The sequence below is a fragment of the Podarcis gaigeae genome (genome assembly GCF_964106915.1).
Source record: "Podarcis gaigeae genome assembly, chromosome: 1".
Taxonomy (NCBI): Eukaryota; Metazoa; Chordata; class Lepidosauria; order Squamata; family Lacertidae; genus Podarcis; species Podarcis gaigeae.
The window spans coordinates 83,775,208-83,801,179 of record NC_139678.1 but is presented as its reverse complement, the minus strand read 5'-3'; the positions used below and the strand labels follow the sequence as shown (position 1 = coordinate 83,801,179).

Genomic DNA, 25,972 nt, shown 5'->3' with positions numbered 1-25,972 from the left:
AGAACCTGGCTGTGGCATTTTATGGGGGCAAAAGCGACACCTGGTGGCCAGAAGCGCACTTCATTAATCCTTTGAGTCTATGAAAATGTTTTCGCCACATCACACATCACACCAATCGGTAGACGTCCACAACAGTTATTTCCCCACTTATTTTGATGCGTTTGTTGATTCACAAGGGTGTGCCAAAACTGGTCCCTTAAATCCATGACAAGTTGGATAAAACTATGTTTTTTGTGTTGCTGAATTAATAGTTTATTTTTAAAATTTATAATCCTGGGGTGATCTAGGCAGAAGAGTCCCGTGTGCATGTTGTCCCGTTATGATTGCCACAGTCTAACTTGGCAAATAATGGATGGCCCAACCATTTATCATATCATGGGAGGCAAATCAAGGATACCACCACCACTTGCAATTGTGGGTATCTAAGCACCATCATTTATTTTATTAATAAATATGGCATTGAAAACAGTTCACTTATTGTTATCATAGGCCCCTCTTTATCCTATACTGTGGAATGGAGATTACAAACTAACACTATGTGCTCTAGTTCCACAAAACATTTTTATTGCTTTGTTTGGGGGGCGGACAGGCTTTCCATCATTCTTTTCTTCTTTCCAGAAATATTTTTTCTCAATCATATTTTGAAACAGAAGGCACCACTGAACCTGTTGCAGAACATAAGGAAAACCTTTCCCCATAATAACCTTTCTATAAAACTTATAAAATGCAATTAATGTCTGCTCATAGATCTCTACGGTGCATATGGTAAAACACCTCAAGTTGTGTTTTTTTGTTGGTGAAGATTTGACACACCTTCCTGAAAACAAGAAAGGGTTTGAATTTTCATTTTTTCTGCTTTCCCAATACATACTGAGGGAGCCTGGCCCCCTCCTTGATTTTTTTTTTTTTGGGGGGGAAGGCCCCTCAGCCCCCCTCCTTTAGATGGCACCCCTGGCAGGTGAAAAAGCTTATCTTCGTGTGGTTGTTTAAAAAATGGAACAATACCCCTTCATTTGCTGATTATTCTGCTGAGACAAGAGCAGATCAAGCCGGATTTTCCTTCCTGGTATAACCAATATGCAGCGTGGACAAAAGCAGAGACAGTGAGGAAGCAGCCAGGTGACTGTTTTTCCATGTAGGGAACATTATTATACACAAAAGTCTTGTATTTGATTGATTGATAGATTTCATTTAAATCCCATCTTCCAATGAGGAGCACAAGGTGGCAAACATGGCTCTCCTTCTCCCCTTTTTATCCTCACAACCACACAGTGAGGTAGATCAGGCTGAGAGACAGTGACTGACCATGGGTCAGATAGAACTTTCATGACAGAGTGGGGATTTGAACCCTGGTCGTCTCCCAGGTCCTCATCCTGCATTCTGGTAGCAACTGCTACAACATACGGAGAGTTATGTTCAGTTGTCCTGAGTTAGAGCCTCAGACTCAGTTTGCAGCCTTTTATCCTTGACTTCACTAAAGTTAGAAACCAACTATATAAAAGAGATTTTCTATCATAATCTTAAATCTGGGAAATTAAGCTTCCAGGAGAAAGGCTGTGCACATATTCCGCATTTTAAGCATTCCCCCCCCAAAAAAAAGAATCCTGGGAAATGTAGTTTTTTAAAGGGTGCTCAGAATAGTAGCTTCATGAGGGGTAAGGATAGAGGAAGCAAATGCTTGTTCGACTTAAGTACTCTGTTAACCTTTTCTTTTTTTGCTGGAGCAGAGACCCTTCCCTCTTCAGGCCCCACATTATAAATTTGTCTTGCCAACTACTTGCTGTAATCTGACTCTAGTTTTAATGAAAACGGAGAGTGGATATGTAATTTCACTGAATCACCCTTGCAATCCTTTTCCCCTGCCAGAAATTCCAGTTTCCCCCCTAAGTAGGGGGCTGAGAACTGTGGGGATTCTGAAAACCATTCAAGGCCTCAGTCGCAGGTCACATGCTCTCTCCACAGAGACCTTCCCACAGGTGAGTGACAAGAGCCGGAGAATATGGACTTGGTTAAATTATTTTAGATAGCTGCATAATCTTAAAATCCTATTTAATAGGAGTAAGATAGGAAGTCCCCCTCATTACTAAACTCTTCCCACCAATTTTACTGCAGAATGCAACCCTAAAAGAAATAAATTACATAAGGAGTACATTCAGGCCTACAGGGAGGTGATGGCCCAAGTGTTTGGGTCTGAGCGGCCTCCCTTCTGCTTTACCCCACTTCACACAGGTCTTTCCTGAGCAGGCCCTGGGAAGATGGGGGAGAAGATGTCCCAACATCTCTCTTGGGCTGCTGCTGATTCTGTCACAGGCCGATGGTGCGCATCTGTGCTCCCTTCCTTTCATTGCAAAGCGTTATCATGCCTTTACTTTTTGAATTCTGATCTGATACTCAGTTTACTAAGTGGTAAGGTAAAGGACCCCTGGACAGTTAAGTCTAGTCAAAGGTGACTATGGGGTTGTGATGCTCATCTCGCTTCAGGCCAAGGGAGCCGGCGTTTGTCCACAGCTTTCCAGGTCAGGTGGCCAGCATGACTAAACTGCTGCTAGGAAGCTGGAAATAGACATAGGCCCTCACTCTTCCGCTTCAGCCACCAGTGCAGCCATGACTGGTCTTGCGTGTGTAAACACCTGTGGAAGGTGGTCTCTTAGAGCAAATGGGGCAAAAGCCAAGCAACCTCAGCCAGTGCCCACGTGCCTGTCTCCTTACTTGCAACCTGCCTGGGGGGTGGGTGGGTGCTGGCTGGCAGCTCCCTCATCTGAAGATCACTTCCTCCCCATATGTTTAAAGCCCTCTTCCAACATTTTAACAGTCTTGGAGAGTGTGGGGAAATTGCAGTTTGTTAAGGATGCTGGAAACCGCAGCTCTGAGAATAAGGTCAGGACCCTCAAGAAGCTACATTTCCCAGGATTCTTTAGGGGAAGCCATGACTGTTAAAGGGATATAAGAGTGTTTTAAATGTATGGTGTGGCTGTGATCTTTGCAAAATTCAATGAGGAGGAGGATTGGAACAAAGCTAGAATGAGTTGGCTGTGCCTGAAATCGGCTCTAGGCCCACCTACCATTGGGCTCCTTGTTTTCCACTTTGCCGATCCCAATGGGTTCCAGGCATAACTGACAAATGTGAATCCTTGGGTTCAGGAAGAAATGAACCTTCACAGTCTCATCTTACTCCATGGCTGTGAATGGTCCACCTTTTGATGTTTGACACCTTTTAAAACGTGTACCACAAAGTACTTTGTCATTGTTATCTTTTTCCTCTTCCTCCTCTTGGAAAGGTTTTTCCAATCATCTGGGGAACAAGGCTTCAACTTTGGGATGAACAACACAACATGTCACAGAAAAGTGATTTTATTACATCCTTAGGTTCCTGCTTTGGTCATTGACCATTTAGGATCTGAGGTACAGTACAATTTCATCTTATGTGTGGGTTTGGTTCCAAGCGTTCTGCTTATATACAAAAATGTGTATACAGAAACCTTGGAAAGACCCCTGTGGGTGCATCCCAGGGCTTCCAGAGCTGGCTCATAGAGAGAGCCTTTCTTCCCAAGTAAGGCAGAGAGTATACGTTACCTACATTTAGGTAAGTTGCAGGATTTCAACGAGTGGCCTTCAGTCACGTATGGTTGATATCATGCAAGTTAAATGATTCAGGAAGGTTGTTGGTCTGACGCAGTAGAAATATATAAAAAAATTTTTAAAAAATTGTCCAGTAGCACCTTAGGTAAAGGTAAAGGGACCCCGTGACCGACTCTGGGGTTGTGGCGCTAGGGTTCTGGGTCATGTGGCCAGCATGACTAGGCCGCTTCTGGCGAACCAGAGCAGCGCACGGAAACGCCGTTTACCTTCCTGCCGGAGCTGTACCTATTTATCTACTTGCACTTTGACATGCTTTCGAACTGCTAGGTTGGCAGGAGCAGGGACCGAGCAACGGGAACTCACCCCGTCGCGGGGATTCGAACCGCCGACCTTCTGATCAGCAAGTCCTAGGCTCTGTGGTTTAACCCACAGCACCACCTGCGTCCCTTAGTAGCACCTTAGAGACCAACTAAATTTGTACTTGGTATGAGCTTTCGTGTGCACGCACACTTATTCAGATACCAAGAACAAACTTAGTTGGTCTCTAAGGTGCTGCTGGACAATTTTATATATATATATATATATATATATATATATATATATATATATATATTTCAAGTTAAATAAGCGTAAGGTGTGATCTTCCTGTATAATGTACGTGAACTGAAACATCAAAAGTCAAATGTATAAGGGAGGGCCAGGAAAATTCAGGAAAATACAATAAGGCAAAAGGAAGAGAGAAACACACTGTGGAATGCAAAGATGAAGAGCGGTCAAAATTGAATAGTGGATAGGTCTCTCTCATTCAGAGGACTGGTGAGTGGAAGGACTGGGCAGGATCCTGGAAAACGACTGTTGCTCTCTCCTCTTCTCACTGAGAAGCTGGAGAATGGATGCAGTAATGACACAGTTCAGATAATCTTTGGAAGCCCAGGGAGTCCATCAGTTTCTGCTGGGGGGTATTATCTAGGGCAACATGGCCATATAGAGGGAAGCCAGCTGCATGGACACGAATGCCATGTGCCCTCTGCACCATAGATGAGTAGCCCCTTTGGCGGTGGGATGGAAGGGTATAGCTGTGTGCACTTGCGCCCCAAGATTCCATGATGATCCAGCTGATAGGATGACCATTGGAGTCCAGGATGCAGGTACTTGGGAAACATCGCACCATGTTGGCCAAGTATTTCCGGCTGTGTTCACTGCCCCCATAGGGCCACGTTTCATTCAGCAGGTCAATGTGGGAGCTATTTAAGGAGGAAAAAGTGAAGCCTGGATCTAGCCTAGGAGAGCAGAAAGATGAGCAATGAGGAGGAAGCTGAACATGAATGCAGAAATTATCTTCTTGGCTCATCCTCAAAGTCTCCCTAGTTCAACACTCCAGACAGATACCCTGGTAAAACCACCAGCAAGCTGGCATGAAAATGATGCTGATTCCATGTTGTTTGCCCTAACATCCAGCAGTTTGGACTAATGACCAATTGATACCTGTTAGAAGCAAACAATAATGCATCCCCCCAACTGATTGTGTGTGTGTGTGTGTAAATGGCAGATATCAGGGACTGTTTGATTAGTTGTGTTCCCCTTCCTTCAATCTCACCCCAGCAGAGCATGCCTCATCTAAGATGGTGCTTGTCACAGAAAGAACTGCTCATTCTGCTCTTGGGATGCCTTTTCTAAACTTGACCCCTGATGCAAATCGCCTTTTGTGTGGCATTCCTCCTTCCTTTCTCTAGTGGGCAACGCTACCCCTTTGGAGTGCCGCTTTTGGTGCTTTGCTATCCCAACTACAAGAAGGAGTGAATGCCAGGTTTGTCCATAGGCGGAATCATAGAATTGTAGAGTTGGAAGGGACCTTGAAATGCAGGAATTTCAACTAAAGTATCCATGGCAGACTGCCATCCAACTTTGACTATGGAGATTCTCCTATTGGAAGCACACAGGTTAGCCATTGCCTCAACCAGGAAGTAGGGAGCACAATGGACACTCACCGGGGCTGAGGCTGCTTATCTGGCTTGGGGTTCAGGTAGATGAAGTAGGGAATTGCAGTCAACTGGACTTTCTTGAGAACAACAGCATCTTTAGAGACCTCATGTATCCCATCATGGTTCCCTGTAGAAAGCAGTAAAAAGTCAGAAAGAGAATGGTGTTGCTGGGTGATGCAACACATATAATGTTAGGTACACATATATTGAACTGCTATCACTCAGATGGTCATCCAAGGTATGTTGCTCTCTTTCTGCCCTTGGACAGTGAAAAGTTCTATTGTCCTTGTGGTGCTGTGGAGAAAATAGGTGTGCAGTCTGTAGGGAAGAGCAAATCTGTCACTTTTAATTTCTCTCAATTTCTCAGTTCAGTTCTCTACATTTCATATCAGCTTTCATTAAAAAAAAATAAAATCCTTATGAGACTGGAGTGGGCTGTAGGAGGCGAGACAGCTTCTCAGATACCCAGATCCAGAAAAACCTGGAATCTAATTCATGTGTCCGCCTGCCAACCCATGTATTGTTTTGTATTTATTTTGCTCATGTTTCTCCATTACATTCACTTTTGTCACTTCCATTTCCTCATCAAATTTAGATTAAGTAACTAAACTGAGTCTCCTTATCTCATAACTCCTTCCTTAGAAAGAACAGCTTGTTACCACAGAGAGAAAAGGCTTGGTCCCAGTTGATGGCATCTGTGTCAAGCAACAGTCTCCGGTATACATCAAGATCCCGATAAAATGCTGCATATATATTGTTAAAGGAATCCGAACTGTCAGAAACAGTCTAAAAGAGAGACATACAGTTTAACAGGTAAAGCTTTTCCAGATGTTGAGATGAAATGATGAAGTTTCACCTGCTCCCTTTGGCAGCTGTTAATGCCAAAGGTGTGCTCCTAGACCAAAGCCAACATCCCCTTTGGTTTGAGCCTGGCTTAGAGGAGGCCCCAGCACAGAACACGCAGCATTTCCTGCTGACATCCCACCAAGCACCTCCCACAAAATCAGAGGATCACAGAGCTGGAAGGGACCACGAGGGTCATCTAGTTCAACCCCCTGCAATGCAGGAATCTCTTTGCCCAACCTGGGACTCCAAACCACGACCCTGACATTAAGAGGCTCATGCTCTACCCATTGAGCTACCCTTTGCATAAAGGCTATTACCCCTCTCTGTGGACGAGTCAGGACCGCCTTGAAATCTGGCCAAGAATCCACAATTGCCTCATGGCCCACTGGGTTCCCACGGTTTATGTTCATGACTTCACCATAGACCTGTCAAAAGTCATAGGATGTCAGAGTTGGTGCTGCAGTTGAAGGAGGCAGCCTGGGAGAAATGTGTGGGGTCTGGGGAGGCCATCTGTGGTGTGGTGTGTCAAGATTGTATCTGCTGCATGCCTTGAGTGGGGTGTCCTGAGTGATGAACAGGGATAGAGGAATCAGTTGATTTTCTGTTTCTCTCAGTTTATCATTTTTCTCGTCTTAAGCTCAGTCCTCCACATTTCTACATCAGTTTGCATTTTAAAAAAAATGAAAGTTCATTGGCTTTTTGGGTTAATTTCGCTTAATATGCATGATTATTACTAATTCACACATTTTTAGAATGCAATTTCTGCAATACAATGTCATTTTACTTACATGTGCATTTTTAACGCACAGTTTACCCTCTCAGTCTTGTGAATGTTACTTGGCTGGAGAACTTCATAGCAAAATTAAGAGAAATGTAGATTTCAAAGGGCAGCTGAGTTTTGTCATGCATTGCTTCTGAATGTGCAAATTAGGCAAGTTCACCTATAAATGCAAACTGAATCACATTTATCCCTCTTCCCTAGTGAGGACTTAGTACCTGTCACCCAATGAACTAATTGTAGGAATTCACATGGACATTTCACATACTATATACACATTTCACACCAACTGTACCCTCAGTATGGAGCTGCAGCCAATATTAGCTCTCTGTGGAGTATATCTGTATGGTACCCTATTCAAGCACCTATTTATTGGATTTAAAAAATCTTCTCAGATTCCAAATTTGGATCTTTGGGAAGATGCAAGAATCTGGTCCCATATTCCTAGCTAATAACCCAGAATACATGGCTCAATATCACCTGAAGTGTCTGAGGGAGGCTTTTCTTCAGCAGTCCTTCCAGGATCTGCAACTTGGAAGAGCAGGATAGGATCAACATAGCTTGGGAGGCAGAGGTTGAAGCAGGTACCAGCAGAAACAGTGTGGGTTGTAAGCACCTGAGAGAGAAAGAGAGAGACTAGTTCTCTGTACCTCAGTGTAATCCCCAAACTGAGATACCTTCTTTTTCACTGAAATGATGGACTTACTTAACCAACAATGATGCAACAACTGAGTTTCTAAAGGTAACAGGAATCCCTTCCTCAATAAATAGAGAATAAAACATTCTCTTATGAGCAACTGGTATTCTACCACACTGCCATTTGCTCGTCTGTAGTCCTCCGTGTCTTCTTGTTGAGTGGTACAGTGTTACGTAAAAATCTAGGTGTGAGGATGCTCGTCGGGCAGAGCCTGCGGGTCCCTGCAGAATTAAGGGAGGAGTCCAGCCACCAACCAGAGCAAATAGCTGCAGACCAAAGTTTATTGCGCAACAGGTTCAAAGAGGAATTTTGAACCCCGAGGATGGGGTGACAAGGACTTTTAAAAGTTTCTATCTTATCCCAGCATACAGTTCATTAAGCATCATCACTACATCACTGCTACATCAGAAAAGGGGAGGGTTATACATGATTAACATAGGAGGAATGTGTTGGGGCAAGAGGTGGATACAGGATATGTATTGGGAAGTACATTCTAAGCACGTACTACAAAGGGACAATAGAACTTTGATTTGCATAGCCCGCCACCTGGACAGGTCTGGAGGAGTGCCTTTGCCCAGCAATTGACACCTATGAGTACCTTCCTGTGAGTACATACCCCCGCTTGAGGAATTATGGCTGGGACCGAATGGTTTCCAAGTCCTTGGCCAATGAAGTAAATTGACAGTGGAATGAAGGAAACTGGCAAAGAAGTTGATTTATATGATTTTTAAAGCTAGGTAACTTCCCTGAGCTGCCAAGTCTAAAGGATACATTTATGCATAACATTTGTAACATTTAACAACTTTAAAGATGTGCCCCATCCCCATAATTTCCGTAACTTACAGATTCTCTTTAGAGCCTCTGGTGTGCTGTCAAACTGCTCAGTCAGAGTCTCCTTTAGCAAGCTCTTTGTGTTGGCTGCTTTATTTCAACGAGGGGGGAGGGAATGTGTAAGTTTACCAGAATGAATGAACTATTAACAGCCATCTCCCTGATGTTCAGTGGTGCATCTACACACATTAAGACCCTGGACTTAATGGACTTTAGGCCTTTCTCTTTAGATGGCCATGTGATTTCAGTTGTGAAGCATATAATTAACATTGCTCTTCTCCCTCTGACTGCCATTTCATCATTTACAACTTCTGTGCCAGGAGAGACTTCCGGTCGGCGCCAGCGTTAATGGCGGTCCTTGCTTCGAGCTCCGAAGCAGGACTGCTCCACGAGTTCGGGTCTGACCCGCTACGGCGAGCGGGGGACCCCTAAAATCACAGGCGCAGAAGCCTGTGAGCAAGGAGATTCGGCGGGCACCTTTGCGCCCCCCGGTACTGTGAAAGAGCCTTTTTAAAGGCTCCGGAGTGGCACCGGGTGTGAGCGCGGTGCTGAGAATCGCTACCCAGCCCGTGGAGTGAAGCCGCGTCGCCATCAACGGAGAGCGCCGATTCCTTCCTGAAACTAAAGGTTGACAACATCACCCGTGAGTAAGAACAAGAGAATAAGATTAACGGGACACTAAAAATTTTGACATTCGGCTGAAAACGGGAAAGGCATAAATTAAGGAAGTCTGCCTTCCCGAACTGCATGACTAACAAAGCAACGAAAAAGCAAGCTGTATTTAAAAGGGAAACTTTTCTTTAATCCAGCAAACCTGACATCGAACGTAGACCTCCCCCCATCCGGCAGGAGAAGGGGGGAAGATAATTGGGACATTGTTTAACCTGCATTAAATAATTTGGACGGGAAATCTTTCACTGTCAAATCCTCTGATTCGGGCTGCCTGAATAAGGCACCGGGAAAGCGATCTGTCAGACGGATCTTGGATACAAAGTGGGACTTTATTTGTAACAAAATTACGGGACTTTAGTGGATTTATACTGTTGAATTTTGAACTGAAACAAAGTAAGGATTTACAATTGGACTTTTGAACTTTTTCATCGCTCTACGCTTTCTTGTTTCTTTGTGGCTTATTCCTATTTGGATACAATTTGCTCCCTCTAGAGGGTTTCAAGGGAAACAGTTCCATTGAGGAAGAAGCAGTGGGATTTTCCACTTGTAAATCTTTCCTGTGAGAACGACCTTGGATATGAGCACCCCAGTGGATGAGATATCAACTAGATCAAAAACAAAGCAAGCACAAGCACAAAAGAAAAGGGGCTCTATGTCAGGAGCAGTACCAGCTGCACAGGAAAAAGTAACAACTGCATCAATGGATTCTATGACACAGGCACTGCTTAAGATAAATCAATCTCTGGAAGCATTGACAAAGCAGTCTACAGAAAATTCTAAAAAATTGACAGAACTGACAGCGAGATTGGACTTGAACACGGCAACTGTGACAACTAACACAGATTCTATAAATCGATTAATACAAGAAAGTTCAGAAACAAGAAAAATCGCTGAAAGTGCTAAAAGCACTGCAGAGGAGACAAGGGAAAAGTTTGTGCCAATTGCGAAAAAAGTGAATGAGCATGATGCAACTTTGGCCTTAATGGAACTGGAGAGGAAAGGGAAAAATCTGAAACTAAGATTGGTTCCTGAAAGTGAGGGGGACAACCTTGCGGAATTCCTTACAGAGAACTTTGAGGAATTTTGGCAAGACGAATTGGAGAAAGAGGAGGAGTTTGTGATAACTACAGCCTTCCGGTTGGGCAGGAGACAGGGCAAGAAACCAAGGGATTGCCTAATCACGTTGAGATCCAAGGAAGAAAGAGATAAAATACTGAATCTACACTATCAAAAGGCACTGGTGATCCAGAATTGTCAAATACAGATCTTCAAGGACATCCCTAAATACATTTTGGAGGTGAGAACCTTCTATAAAGATCTAGTTGACCTGCTGAAGGAAAATACCATCCCATTTAGGTGGGAGTTCCCACAAGGATTGTCCTTTAACTTCAAAGGTAAGAAGATAAAAATAAAAACAATTCAAGACAAAGAACAGTTTTTGGAGAGATATTTAGAAGACCTGCTGAAAGGAACGGTAGGAGAGAGAGAACCAACTGATATCGCAAACTTATCATTTGGACTTAACCCAATACCAACCGAGGAGGAACAAAAGCTTGGAGCAGTCGGTGGAAAAGGTACCCAGTAACAAGATGTCTCTGCAACTTCTGAGTTGGAATTGCAATGGTCTAAACCTTCCCCGAAAAAGAAATCAAGTTTTTCACATTTTAAAGAAAGAACAGTTAGATATAATGTTTACAAGAAACCCATATTGCCAGGATACACAGGAAACTTTTGACAAATAAGAGATTGGGACAAGAATTTATATCATCAGACAAAGTCAAGAAAAGAGGTGTGGTGATCTACGTAAAAGAAAAACTGGTTCCAAAAATGATATTTAAAGATGAACAAGGAAGATACCTGGCAGTTGAAATTCAAATTCAAGGAGAAAAAGTTTTGATAGTAGGAGTATATGCACCAAATGAAGGGAAGGCCGAATTCTTTAAGAAGCTGCATGAGACATTAATGGACTTCCTGGACTATAAAATCTTAATGATGGGAGATATGAACGGAGTTGTCTCCACAAACATGGACAAAGCACAGAGACAAGTGATTTCTAAGGAAGGGAGACTACCAAAGACTTTTTTTGAAATGACTGAAACTATGGATTTGATTGACATCTGGAGAACAAGGAACCCTCTGGAGAGAGAGGGAACCTTCTTCTCTGAAGCAAAAATGACATGGACAAGAATTGACCAAATATGGGTTACTAGTAGCCTGGCACCAAGAATAAAAAAAGTAGAAATCTGCCCAAAAACCTGCTCCGACCATAACGCCGTAAAGATGGAGATGAAACTAACAACAACTGGATCCTTTAGATGGAGAATGAACGACACCTTATTTAAAGATGAAGAGATTTACAAGAAGGCCCAAAAAGCAGTGAAAGACTATTTTGAGGTAAATTTGAGAACAGATGTGGAGAAAAGAACAATTTGGGACGCTAGCAAAGCCGTGATGCGAGGTTTTCTAATTCAACAGAATTCTATAAAGAGGAAAAAACAAAATGAGAGGAAAGAAAAAATCTTAGAAAAAATGAAAGAAGCAGAAAAGAAATTGAGGTCCAGACCAAAGTCTCAGGAGATTTTGAGAGAAATAAAGTATTATCAGACGCAATACATGGAACTGATGAACCAAGAAATAGAATGGAAAATAAAGCAGATGAGACAAAAGACATTTGAATCAGCAGACAAATGTGGGAAACTTCTGTCATGGCAGTTGAAAAAAAGGCAGAAACTGAACACTGTGACAAGTCTAGAAATGGACGGAAAGACTATCCACAAACCTAATGAGATAAGTAATTGCTTTCAAAGCTTTTTTAGGAAACTGTATGCACAAGGGCCAGTTAATGAACAAGAAATAGAAGAATTTATTAGAAAATATGGTTTACCAAAAATTTCAGAACAAAGCAAAACGATTCTGAATGAAAAGATAACAGATCAGGAAATAGAGGGTGCCATTCAGAACATGCAATTAGGAAAATCTCCAGGACCAGACGGTTTGACTGCTAGATATTACAAAGCGTTGAAGGAATGGTTAATACAACCATTGAAGGAAGTTTGTAACGAAATTATGGAGGGGAAAAGGGCACCTGAATCATGGAAAGAGGCTTTCATCTCACTTATACCGAAAACAGAGACTGAAAAGAACCAGGTTAAAAACTACCGCCCTATATCTTTACTTAATGTGGATTATAAAATCTTTGCAGACATTTTGGCAAAAAGATTAAAAAAAGTGCTGATAGGGGAGATTCATAAAGATCAAGCTGGCTTTCTCCCAGGGAGACATATGTCAGACAATGTGAGGAACATTATAGACATTTTGGAGTTATTAGAAGTTGACATTAACCGAAAGGCGGTTTTGATTTTTGTGGATGCGGAGAAAGCCTTTGACAACATTTGTTGGAGTTTTATGATGAAGAATCTCCAAGGGATGGGGGTAGGCCAAGGTTTCGAAAACGGTATAGGTGCAATATATTCTAAACAAAAAGCAAAGCTAATAGTGAACAATGTGGTAACGGAAGAAATACCTATAGAAAAAGGTACACGACAAGGGTGCCCAATATCCCCTTTGCTTTTTATATCTGTCCTGGAGGTTTTGTTAAACATGATTAGAAAGGATCAGTTGGTTAAAGGAATACAGGTCGGAGCTAAACATGATAAATTAAGGGCATTTGCAGATGACTTAGTGTTAACGCTGCAACAGCCAGATACTAGTACCAAAAGAGCATTAGAACTAATTGAGATATTTGGTCAAGTAGCAGGATTTAAACTGAATAAACAGAAAACGAAAGTGTTGGAAAAAAATTTAACAATGGAAGAAAAAGAGAGATTTCAGAGTGAAACTGGTTTGGAAATAATGAAAAAAGTGAAATACCTAGGGGTGAATTTAACATCTAAGAATGTGAACTTATTTAAAGACAATTATGAAAAATGTTGGACAGAAGTTAAGAAAGATCTAGAAATATGGTCTAGGCTGAGACTTTCCTTGTTAGGCCGAATTGCTGTTATCAAGATGAATGTATTGCCTAGAATGTTATTCTTATTTCAGACCTTACAGATTCTAGACAAGATGGACTGCTTCAAGAGGTGGCAGAAAGATATATCTAAATTTGTCTGGCAGGGCAAAAAGCCCAGAATAAAATTTAAGATTTTAACTGACGCAAAAGATAGAGGGGGTTTTGCCCTGCCGGACTTAAGACTCTATTATGAATCAGCGGCTTTTTGCTGGTTGAAACACTGGCTACTCCTTGAAGACACAGACATTTTGGACTTAGAAGGGTATGATAATAACTTTGGTTGGCATGCATATCTATGGTATGACAAGGTAAAGGTGCGTAAAGGCTTTAAAAGCCATATTATTAGGAAAGCTTTGTATAATGTTTGGATTCGATACAAAGATTTGTTGGAAAGTAAAACCCCTAGGTGGTTGTCACCAATGGAAGCCAAGGCGGTGAAAAAATTAAACATGGAACCTAACTGGCCAAAATATTGTGAAATCCTAGAACAAGATGGTGAAAAGTTTAAACTCCAGAGTCATGAGAAGCTAAAATTTAAAGTTCAAGATTGGTTACATTACTATCAGATAAATGAGACATTTAAGCAGGACAGGACATTAGGATTTATGAAGGAGAGGTCAAAGTTAGAAACAGAACTGCTAGAACCCAATACTAAGAATTTATCTAGAATGTATAACTTGCTGTTGAAATGGAATACACAGGAGGAAACGGTTAAATCAGCTATGATTAAATGGGCACAGGATATCGGTCATGACATTATGTTTGCTGACTGGGAACAGTTATGGACCACCGGTATTAAGTTTACGGCATGTAGTGCCTTAAAAGAGAACATAATGAAAATGATCTATAGGTGGTACATGACCCCAGTCAAGCTTGCAAAAATCTACCATTTGCCCAATAATAAATGTTGGAAATGTAATGAGTCTGAAGGTACTTTCTATCACCTTTGGTGGACCTGCCCAAAGATTAAAGCCTTTTGGGAAATGATCTATAATGAAATTTAAAAAGTCCTTAAGTGGACATTTATAAAGAAACCGGAGGCTTTTCTCTTGGGCATGGTCGGCCAGTTGGTGCCAAGGAAGGATAGGACTTTTTTTATGTATGCGACCACAGCAGCAAGGATCCTGTTGGCAAAGTATTGGAAGATGCAAGAACTACCTACTCTGGAAGAATGGCAGACAAAGGTGATTGACTTTATAGGACTGGCAGAGATGACCGGCAGAATCTGCGACCAGGGGAAAGAGACAGTGGAAGAGGACTGGAAGAAATTTAAAATATATCTTAAAAACTGTTGTAAAATTGAGGACTGACAAGTTGTCTAGGGGTAAGAAATAGAGAATTACAGCTGTAAACATTAACATTAAGGAAATTTAAAGAAAACTACTAGAGAAATTGACTGAAGGGTTGCTAAAGAGTTGTAAAACAAGGATGTAGTGAAAGGGAGGTATGGGGAAGTCATGTTTTAAATGTTTTTATATGTTTTTGTTTTGTGTTTTGTTTGTCTTTTTGTTAAAAAACCAATAAAAATTATTATTAAAAAAAAAAAATACAACTGCTGTGCCAGAGCCTTATGAACACGCACAGTTCTGCATAATAAAAACACTTAAATTACAGTACCATCCTGGCTACAGGAATAAACTTGAGCAGACATTGCTGTCATGTTTAGGAACGCTACTTTATCAGAGTCCCCCATCACATGGGGTATCCTACTCATATTAAAGTGAATGCAGGAATAAGCCCATGTAACTGCTACCTATATGGGTAGGATTGCCTAAGCAAAAACGTTTTAAGCAGGTCCCAGAAAGAGAACCATTATGGTGCCTCCTTAATGTCAATAGACAGGGAGTTCCAGTCAATAAATTAAAACACCAATGAATGAATATGTCAGCATCCAAAGAGATGGCATTTAAAACCTCTTATTGTGGCATATTGGTGTTGTTTCATGACCAGCAACAAATGGAAAAAACAGACAAGCCTGCTACCAGGACAGAAAACATTTTATTCATTGGATATATATATTGCCTTCTTGCCAAGTTACCAAAGGTGGTTTACAACTTTAAAATACTAAAACAATTATTTTTTACATCAAATATATAGTTGATTCAGGCCTACTGGGTGGTGATGGCCCAAACTGGAGCCAAACTTTGGCAAATGTTTTGCAGGGTTTTGCAATGCCCCATAAACAGAGCAATGGGCACTCAAACTCAGGGGTCACCCAAAAACCAAACATCGTCTGATTCGCTCTAAACAGGGGCCAAACTTTGAGAAAAATTTGGCAGCAGTGTTTTGCAGAGAAAACACTTCATTTTGCAGCACCCCACAAACGGAGCAATAGACACTCAAAATGGGGGTCATGGGTATTCACCCAAAAACCCAACGTCGTCTGATTCAGTCCAAACCCAGCACCAAAGTTTTTAATCAACAGGAATTGAGGTAGCATTTAAATGAAAAATAGAGTAACGGGGAATGGTTCTTGAAAGGGTGTGATAATCTCCCTCTCTCCCATTCAGAGGATTGGTAAGTGAAAGGATTGAACAGGATCCTGGAAAACAACTGTTGCACTCTCCTCCTCTCACTGAGAAGCTGGAGAATGGATGCAGTAATGACACAGTTCAGATAATCTCTGGAAGCCAAGGGAGACCAGCAGTTTCTGCTGGGGGGTATTATCTAGGGCAACAAGGCCATATACAGGGAAGCCAGCTGCATGGACACGCCTGGCCTGTGCCCTCTGCACCATAGATGAGTAGCCCCTCCGGCGGTGGGATGGAAGGGTGTAGCCGTGTCTCAGTGTACCCAGAGATTCCATGATGATCCAGCTGATAGGATGACCATTGGAGTCCAGGATGCAGGTACTGGGGAAGCATTGCACCATGTTGGCCAGAAATCTCCGGCTGTGTTCACTGCCCCCAAAGTGCCACGTTTCATCCAGCAGGTCAATGTGGGAGCTATTTAAGGAGGAAAAAGTGAAGCCTGGATCCAGCCTAGGAGAGCAAAGAGATGAGAAATGAGGAGGGAGCTGAACATGAATGCAGAATTATCTTCCTGGCTCATCCTCAAAGTCTCCTTAGTTCAACAGTCTTAACAAAACCACCAGCAAGCTGGCATGAAAATGATACCGATTCCCTGTTGTTTGCCCTAACACCCAGTAGCTTAAACTAATGACCAATTAGTTGTTTAGTTTCATAGATAAAAAAAGAACCCCATTAAAAGTGATTGAAAATGCATCCTATTAATCAAACACTATTATGTGGAAAAATAACAGATGGTGGGCACCAGTTTGGAAGTGATTCACACACAACCTTCAGCAGAGCATGCCTCTTCTAAGATGGTTCCTGTTACATGAAGAACTGCTCGCTCTGCTGTTGGGATTCCTTTTCTAAACTTGACCCCTGATGTAAACCTGCTTTTGTGTGGTATTCTTCTTCCCTTCCTTGAGTGGGGAGTGCCACCCCCTTTGGTGCCTTGCTGTCCCAGCTACATGAAGGCAAACTAAGGAGTAAACGCCAGGATTGTCCATATGCATTTTGACTATGGAGATTCTCCTACTGAAGAACCATAGGTTAGCCAGTTCCTCAGCCAGGAAGGAAGTAGGGAGCACATTGGACACTCACCGGGGCTCAGGCTGTTTATCTGGGTTGAGGTTCAGGTAGGTAAAGTAGGGGGTTGCAGTCAACTGGACTTCCTTGGCAGCAACAGCCTCTTTAGAGACCTCATATATCCCATCATGGTTCCCTATACAAAGCGGTATATGTCACCAAGAGAGTGGTATTGTCAGGTAGGACAAGAAAGTTTTAGCTGCACATATACTGAACTGCCATCACTCAGGTCATCCAAGGTTCATTGCTCCCTTTCTGCCCTTGGACAATGAAAAGTCCCATTGTCCTTGGAGGCTATGGAAGGAATACATGTGCAGCTGGTAAGGAAGGGTGAATCTATCAGTTTTGATTTCCCTCAGTTTCTTATTTTTCCAACCTTGTTCAATTCTCCACATTTGATGAAAATTCGTCCACATTTTAAGGGCAAATTTCTTCTCTCACATACACACAGATTATTTTCACTAATATATGCATCGTAATGCACACTTTAGTATGTGCATCGCATTACTTGGCTGGAGAACTACATCACAAAATACCCTATCACTTACTCGTAAGTACAGTATTGCTAAAACCCATTATAGTGGTACCTCGGGTTAAGTACTTAATTTGTTCCGGATGTCCGTTCTTAACCTGAAACTGTTCTTAACCTGAAGCACCACTTTAGCTAATGGGGCCTCCTGCTGCTGCCACGCCACCGGAGTACGATTTCTGTTCTCATCCTGAAGCAAAGTTCTTAACCTGAGGTACTATTTCTGGGTTAGTGGAGTCTGTAACCTGAAGCGTATGTAACCTGAAGCGTATGTAACCCAAGGTACCAATGTATTGTTGTCTCTCTTTACTGTAGATATTTATTGACTGGTTTTCTTTTAAAATGTATTCTCAACTCTTTGAGGAGCTTCCTCCACAAAGTCTCCAATAAAAAACCTCACTTGAATATTTAGCTATAAAAATGCAAAATACTGGACAAATAAAGGTGTAGAGAAACAGTATACTAAACATTATAGAGGTTATCAACACAGCATTAAGAAATAAAAATCAACCAGAATTTGAAAGAGCACAAATAGAATGGACTCATTCAGGAATGCTTGGGAGAAAACAAAAGTTTCAATAACCATCAAAAACATATCAATGTTGGGGCTTGCTTTGCTTTTAAGACGAGTAAACTTCAGAAAATTCTGGTACCACTATACTAGAAAGCCCATGCTCACATCACAGCATGCTTTACCACCAGACCTGTGTAGGGCTTTATACACCACTAGTAAAACCTGGAATGTAGCTCATATGTTACTTCCCCAATGTATTGTTTTGTATTTTATTTTGCTCATATTTCTCTATTACATTCACTTCAGTCACTTCCTCATCAAATTCATATTAAGTAACTAAACCGTGTCTCCTCATTTCGTAACTCTTCCCTTAGAAATAACAGCCTGCTACCGCAGAGAGCAAAGGTTTGGTCCCAGTTGATGGCATCTGTGTCTAGCAACAGTTTCCGGTACACATCAAGATCCCGATAAAATGCTGCATATATGTTGCTCAGGAAATCCACATTGTCTGAAACAGCCTAAAAGAGAGACATACAATTGAACAGGTAAACCTTTTCCTGATGTTGAGATGAAATGATGGATGAAGTTTCACCTGCTCCCTTTGGCAGCTGATAATGCCAAAGGTGCGCTCCTAGACCAAGGCCAACATCCCCTTTCAGTTTGAGCCTGGCTTAGAGGAGGCCCCAGCACAGAACACGCAGTGTTTCCTGCTGACATCCCACAAAATGTATCTTGCAAAATCCCCAAGGGCTAGTACCTCTCTCTGTGGACGAGTCAGGACCGCCTTGAAATCTGGCCAAGAATCCACAATCACCTCGTGGCCCACTGGGTTCCCGCGGTTTATGTTCATGACTGCACCATAGACCTGTCAAGAGTCACATGATGTCAGAGTTGGTGCTGCAGTTGAAGGAGGCAGCCTGGGAGAAAGGTTTGGGGTCGGAGAGAGAATTAGTGGTTTGTGTCAGGCTTGTATCTGCTGCATGCCTTGATTGGGGTGTCCTGAGTGAGCACTAGGGATAGGAAAACCTGTTGATTTTTCATTTCCCTCAGTTCCCCCCATTTTTCCCATCTTCAGTCCACCTCATTTCCACATTAGTGTGGATTAAATAAAAAGTCCTCATAAAAATTAATGGCACTTTTTGGTGTTAATTCCACCTAATATGCACGATTATAACTAATTTACATATTTTTAGAAAGCAATTTCTCCAATACAGTGCCTTTTTATGGAACCTTTACTATATGTGTTTTGTGATTGTAACTTGGATGGAGACAATAGTGCCGGCAGTGGTTGCTACGCCACTGCGTGAAGAACAACATTGCAAGATTCAGAAAAATGTAGAATGTGTTTTGTCATGTATTGTTTCAGGAAGCGCAAATTAGGTCGTGCAAACTGAATTGAATTTCTCCCTCATCCCTAGTGAGGGCATTCCACCTCCCACCTGACAAACCAAGTGTAGGAATTGACAGGGCCATTTCACACATCACACACTCAGTTCACATCAGCTGTGCCCTCAACAAGGAGCTGCGGCCAATCTTATCTCTCTGTGCAGTGTATCTGTATAATACCCACATTTTCAAGCACCTGTTTATTGAATTAAACAAACTTATCAGACTCCATATGTGGATCTTTCGGAAGATGCAAGATTTTGACAGGAATTTGGTCCCATATTCCTAGCTAATAATCCAGAATACATTGCTCAAGATCACCTGAAGTGTCTGAGGGAGGCTTTTCTTCAGCAGTCCCTCTAGGATCTGCAGCTTGGAAGAGCAGGATAGGATCAACATAGCGTGGGAGACTGATGCATGTACCAGAAGAAATAGCACCTGAGAGAGAGAGAAAGAGAGAGACCACTTTTCCGTACCTCACTGTAATCCCCATTCTGTAAAGCTTCCTATGTGACTGAAATTACAGATTTTTTAAAGCTCTGGGCTAACACAACTAAGCTTCTAATTGTAACAGGAATCCCTTCCCCTCCTTCCCGCTCAACAGACAGAGAAAAAATATATTCTCTTTTGAGCCGCTGATGATCTGTTACACTGTCACCTGCTCACCTGTGGTCCTGTTGAAAGTTACAGATTCTCTTATTAACTTCTGGTGCATTGTCACATTGTCAACTTCTCACTTACGGTCCTCCATGAACCAAAGCAGCAACACAAACCTACTCACTCAATGTCTTGCCCACCCAGCTAGATCTTTGGACTTCTTTGTTTCAAGGTGGGGGGAATGTGCAAATTTACTAGAATGAGTGAACCATTAACATACATCTTCCCAATATTCAGTGGTGCTTCTACGTATAGTTAGACTTTGGACTTAATGGACTAGACCCTTCTCTTTAGATGGCCATGTGATGTCTGTTGCGTAAAAGCACAATTAATATTTATCTCCCCCTTCCATTGCCATTTCACGTTTTCCAAATGCTGTGTCGGGGCAGGACATAACGAAGAGTTTTCTACCCCTGATTAAAAATAAAAATAAATTATGACCATATGTAGTTCCACATGATGAAACCACTTAAATCACAGCGCCATCATAGCGACTGGAATAAAACTGAGCAGACACTCTGCATGTGATTAGGAACACTGCTTTATTAGGGTCCCCAATGACATGAGATGTCCTACTCATATTTAAGTGAATGCAAGAACAACCCAACACAGATCTTTCCTACTCAACACTGGGAAAGACATGGACTGATAGAGGAGCATGTGTGCGTGGCTGTTGGGGATGAAGTTTGCATGTGCACCCTTGGTCTCCCACCCCATCCACATATACATGCCTAACATTTTGCTGTTAATGGCTACTGATCATGGTGGCTCAGTGTGTACTACTCTAGTAGCAGAAGCAGTATGCTTCTGAACAACAGTTGCTGGGGGACAGGAGTGGGAAAAGTACTGGTACTCTGAACTCATGTCCTGCTTGTGAGCTTCTCATAGACATCTAGCTGGCCACTGTGAGAACTGGATACTGGACTAGATTTTTCTCTCTCTCTAATCCATTGGAACGTCTTTTTCTGTTCCTAAAGCCAAGTGTAAGAGTCCCAGTGTCTTTTTTGTTGGAAAAGTGATGGAAGTGCTTAAGGAGAAGACTTGTGTGAGAAAATAAACAAGTGTAGTTTTTTCCTGTGGAGGATGTTGGGTTGAGGGAATCTAGATTGGGAGGTTTTGGAAATAGGTACATTAATTTTAGGAGGGTGATCATTTTTGAACATGGCTACTTTGTCTGAGAGGGTGAAGTTGGTATTGTTCCATTTCCTCAATTCTATTTCCCTTCCTATAATGGATTTTTGTATATTATTTTCACTAATATCTTCATTTATTCACAGTTATATGCACTTTTGTAAACACTGGTTGGAAAACTTCATTGCAAAAATTTGGGAAAAGGGTAAATTTCAAAGGACCGCTGTGTTTTAATTCATCTTTGGTTTTGGAAGTGCAAAATGCAGTCTGAATCGAATTTTCCCTCCATCCTTGATTCTGACCAACAGCACTCAGTCAGTCCCCTATCTTTTTTTCTTTCCTTTTGGCGGAAGAAGTGGTGACTGAATCAACCTTATTTTGCAACATGTAAACAGGCCTGTTGCAAACTTCACCTGGAGGTGTTTCCCTGTTAACTGACTATGGGCTCCAATTCACATTCAGAATTTAGCATGTGTGAATTCTTTCTTAGGTAACATTTGACAAAGCCTGTGAATAGGTTGAACCAGACACACCATTAATCTCCCCACAAACTATATCAAAAGTTATTTCAGTCAAGGTTATTGTGGTGAACTAGATGAAATCAAAGTTGCTGGAGCAAATTGAATAAAGCTGGCAGTTTGAACTGAGTTGAGGAAGAATACAATCTCCTGCTCCCAGACTGCCTGGAGAGAGAGAGATTTGGAACCCTTGGGTACTCAGTGTTCTGGATAAATAGAAATAGTATTTGTCACATAGGGTTATCCAGAAGCAAGTAGCTCTTCACCACTTGCCCATGACTGCATCTGTAACTTGATTCTCAGGGAGAATTAATAGGATGTTTCAAATAAGAGCCTGAGGAGAAGCAGAGGCTTTAGCTGCCGGGTGCCACTATCAATGCCCCAACCCCACATGAATTCACACTTCCTCTGAGGTGACCTGGAAGCCCACCCAGCCTCTCTCTCTTTTTTCCACAACAACCCTGTGAGGTACATTAAATTAAGAGACAGTAACGTGTCCAATTCTACTTAGCAAATGATACAGTCAGTTCTCCTTTCTTTGGATGACTGCCCCCACTCTTGTACAAGTTAAAACCCAGTGCATTTACTGCAGCCATGACTGAAGAATAACTGAGCACTGGAGTCTTATCAATTAATATATATTTCATTAAATATTATATAATTTCATTTATTATATAACAAATTCTTATATTTCCTTATACTGCTCTTCCTTTAGCAAGTTCTGGGATTCTTGGGGGAATCCCAGTGGTCTTACTTCCAGACACTGCTTTGATCCATCATTCCCATGCTCAGTTAGGTCCTTCTACAGCAATGAGAGAGAGAGAGAGAAGGTCCATGTAGAAGAAATGCAGTTAAATTCAGTAACAGTTATTCCCATTTATCCTATTCCCCTGTTTCCTTTCTCTGTGTTCATTTTCTTCTTCCTTGCTTCCTTCCTTCTGGCCGAGAACGTGCTGGCCTTGAAAGCTGAGAGCCGTGGGACAGACTCGCCTCCAGATGGATCATTTGCTTAAGTTGACCGTAAAATTGTGTCTGCTCCAGTGCCGCCATAGTGGCGCTGGAGGGAGCCTAGTCCATTCAGCTGTTTGGCACAGTGGGTGGAGAGGGCATGCAGGATGCCAAGTTAGGACTCCCTAGAGGGTAGGCATGGTTCAAATGCCTCCCTTTCAGTCTGTGGCATGAATATTGCCTCTGAGAAGAGCAACTGAAGAGGAGTCCCTGCTGCTTTGACATCATTGCCGTTTGGAGAATTCCTTCATTCATATAGTGGACGTTGTTCTGTGGTGGGAGGCAAGAACTCTGGACAGATGCCAAGGCCTACCAGCTGGTCCCCACTTGCAGTTCCGGCCCCAGTTTGTCTGCAGTCTGCCCAGGGCTTCTCCTAGAAACAGCTTCTGCAAGTTGGATGGAAGAATAAATGCTTGTTTAGAGCACCAAGGTGGTCTAGCCCCAGTTAACATGGTAGTTGCTTTGTGCCAATTTGCTTTGCAAAACCAACCAACCAGGATAAATAGTTCTTAAAGCCAGGCTTTATGTGGCATTCCATTCTGTTTATTTTTGAACTGTATGCGCCTTTAAAACTTGTTTGGTTTTGCAATGGCTATTGGCGATAAAGTAAATTGATTAACTGCATAGTCCAAGGGGATGATTTACTACTGAACAGGGATGCCAACGGGATTTTCTGGGGCCAGTATACTGTGTGGGGATTCAGCCCTCTGCTGCACATGCAAAAGAAGACACATATGTGAACATAATTTGCATATAGTGTATATCATATGCAGATTTGTACCCTTTTTTGCAGGTAGGTCTGAAACATATCAGGGATCACACACAGAAATAAGAGGTCTGACGGACAAAATATCAACAGGGGAAGCTTTTCCTATAACTGTAGTTCCATACCAGTAAAAGTTTGCTCTGTTTAATATCCCTCTGCAACATAGCTGGTAAAGACATGAGAGAACTGCTCTCCTCCACAGCCAGCCCCAAACCACGCAAATAAATCAAGTTTCATGAGTTTGTCTGCTGATTTTAGGATAGCAAAACTGCATTCAGTGAAAGCTCAACTTAGTATTACGGATGGAGGGAGTCAAAAGCGATTTAAGATTTAAGCAATTCTGTTCAGATGCTCATGACCGGATAGCAAGATTTAAATAGGAGGGAAAGCAAGCAGAGTATTAATTTCTTGTGGTTATTTATTAATAACTACACCCCATTTTTTTTCCTTTTTTTGAGCAAACAGGATTTGAAATCCCTACTCAGCCATGAAGTTCATTTGGTGCCCATGAACCAGACACTGTCTCTTAGAATAACCCACCTCACGGGAGAAACATGTACCACCGTCAAGTGAGCTAGCTCAGGACTGAGTTAATACAACTGAAGTGGTCCTCTCTGCCTGCACCTAGGGAGTACATCATCCCCCTTGGCCCCAACTAGAGCTGGAGATGCAGCCTGTTATATAAACATGTGAAAATTGTGAACTATCTGTGTCCTTTAGCTATTTCAGCAGCTAAATGTCTGCTTTGTTTTGTTTACTGTTGTTGTGGATGTACTACAGAGAGGTCCAAGACCAGATGGGGAAAGAGCCAAAGCCAAATGATGGGTGTTTCTTGACCTGAAGTTGGACCAGTTTATTGAATCCCCCAAGGCAAAGGAAAGTAGTTATTATTTAAAGTTGATCCCTAGATGGCATCAAGAACACAGTTTTACTTCTCTTGTGCCTCCAACAAAACATATTTAGGTGGTGTATTTTACTCAGTCTATGTAGGAGAAGGTACCATTGATAGGTTGTATTGAATAAATTTCCCTTCAAATTAGCCCTAATTGGTGTTGATGGTATAGATTTGAACAACTATTCCTACTCAGTTTGCTGCATTGTAAGATTATATTTTATCAGCTCCCTTCCCCATTTCCTTTTATATGTTGGTTGTAATTGTTCTCTTTTCAGTGCAGACAGAATTAGATATATTTTGTATTGTTTATTTCTGGTTGATTTGTAACAAATGGAGTTTTCAAATGGAGTTCCAAGGCATGGTGTTCTATGTTTTATTAATAATAGTTTGATTATGTGTCTTAGTTGAAAAAAACATAAACTAAACTGAGGACATTTTTTGATTCACTGGAGTTAGTGCTTGATCATAAGAGATAATGTTGTGGGATAACCAGGCTCATATAACCAACAACACTTATGTCTAATTAATGCATGAAGGGGTTAATACCATAAACTATCCTACCAAACTTAGCTATGTCCACTTCCTCTCACCTTGGGAGGAACTATGTAATCAAGCCTTTGTTCTCTCCTAGTCTACTTGAGAAGCTCAGTGAGTGAAGAGGTTTGAACTGGTTGCTTCAGTTCAGACTGCATGGCTCTCACAAGCCACTCTTATGTTCCTATATCAGTAATTTTGGAACTTTCACCACTTTGCAACTAAGCCAAGTTTTATTGCCTGTGCAACTTTCTGAAGCACACAAATCTGACCTTTGAAGAGTTTGTAAGTAAACCATTCTTAACTTACCCAACGTGGTCTTTTTCTATGCTAGGGGAAGAGGGAAACTTTGGAAGGAACTTCAGTTTTAAAGGTCTAACTACCGTACCTATCTTTCCATGCTTTACTCTGCTATGTGTTTTGTGATTTTAAATCTCTGCTGGGGTTCTCTCAGTTAAGAATGAAGTTAAAGGAGATATTCCAAGAGCTTTACCTTCTTCACTGCTTGCCAGACGCCACCAAACAGAGGATCTGGAATGAAAGTTCTGGATAATAATTTCCTGCCCAGAAGGCTACTTCCAGCACCACTCAAAGTTTAAAGTGGAGGTGGGGCAAATAAGTTGAAAACTAAGTTTCCCCCCTGCTTAGGCAGCATGATGCTACAGCATGCCATGAGTACTTGCACATGGACAGCTGAATAGCAAAAACAAAACCCATAACATAAAACAACTTTGAAAATACAGAGGATAAAAAGGCAGAAATTGTCAGGGGCATATAGATTAGCTAATGTTTCATGAGGTGTGTGTGGAACTCACAGGTTACAGTAGCAGGTGAAAACCTTTATTCAAATTGGCCTCAGATTAACATGGCCATCTTAGCCAGGGAAAGTATACTCATGCTAGATTTAAACAAGCTTGGAACTAGCTCAAACAATCTGGAAATGACAAACAAACTGAAGTGCTTGGAAATCTCTTTTTTCATAAAAGAAATGCTGTAAAATAAATCAGATAGTCTTGTAAAACAAAACCAATATAGGCCCAG

At 41.8% G+C, this 25,972-nt stretch overlaps 2 protein-coding genes and 1 long non-coding RNA gene across 5 annotated transcripts; 1 reads left to right on the top strand and 2 right to left on the bottom strand.

Moving 5' to 3' along the window:
- Positions 1-1,661: 1,661 nt before the first annotated feature.
- LOC310826873 lies at positions 1,662-24,261 on the top strand. Of its 2 annotated transcripts, none has more exons than XR_014556053.1 (4): positions 1,662-1,976; positions 6,204-6,374; positions 18,411-18,581; positions 23,968-24,261. It is a non-coding gene; the product is annotated as an uncharacterized lncRNA (long non-coding RNA). The 2 variants fall into 2 exon arrangements; XR_014556054.1 differs by lacking the exon at positions 23,968-24,261 and adding an exon at positions 19,712-19,849.
- Positions 4,170-8,806, bottom strand: LOC310826788 (glycine N-acyltransferase-like protein 3). 2 transcript variants are annotated; one of them, XM_083702122.1, is made up of 6 exons: positions 8,726-8,806; positions 7,666-7,801; positions 6,725-6,832; positions 6,221-6,347; positions 5,568-5,688; positions 4,170-4,859 (listed from the first exon to the last, which is right to left on the bottom strand). In XM_083702122.1, the coding sequence occupies exons 2-6, from the start codon at positions 7,741-7,743 to the stop codon at positions 4,451-4,453; spliced, it is 843 nt and encodes a 280-aa protein (XP_083558248.1). In that variant the 5' UTR covers positions 7,744-7,801; positions 8,726-8,806; the 3' UTR covers positions 4,170-4,450. The 2 variants fall into 2 exon arrangements, with proteins under 2 accessions (XP_083558248.1, XP_083558249.1); XM_083702123.1 differs by lacking the exon at positions 6,725-6,832.
- LOC310826813 (glycine N-acyltransferase-like protein 3) lies at positions 15,735-19,842 on the bottom strand. The gene is made up of 5 exons (XM_083702160.1): positions 19,744-19,842; positions 18,794-18,901; positions 18,428-18,554; positions 17,009-17,129; positions 15,735-16,378 (listed from the first exon to the last, which is right to left on the bottom strand). The coding sequence occupies exons 1-5, from the start codon at positions 19,819-19,821 to the stop codon at positions 15,970-15,972; spliced, it is 843 nt and encodes a 280-aa protein (XP_083558286.1). The 5' UTR covers positions 19,822-19,842; the 3' UTR covers positions 15,735-15,969.
- Positions 24,262-25,972: the final 1,711 nt, after the last annotated feature.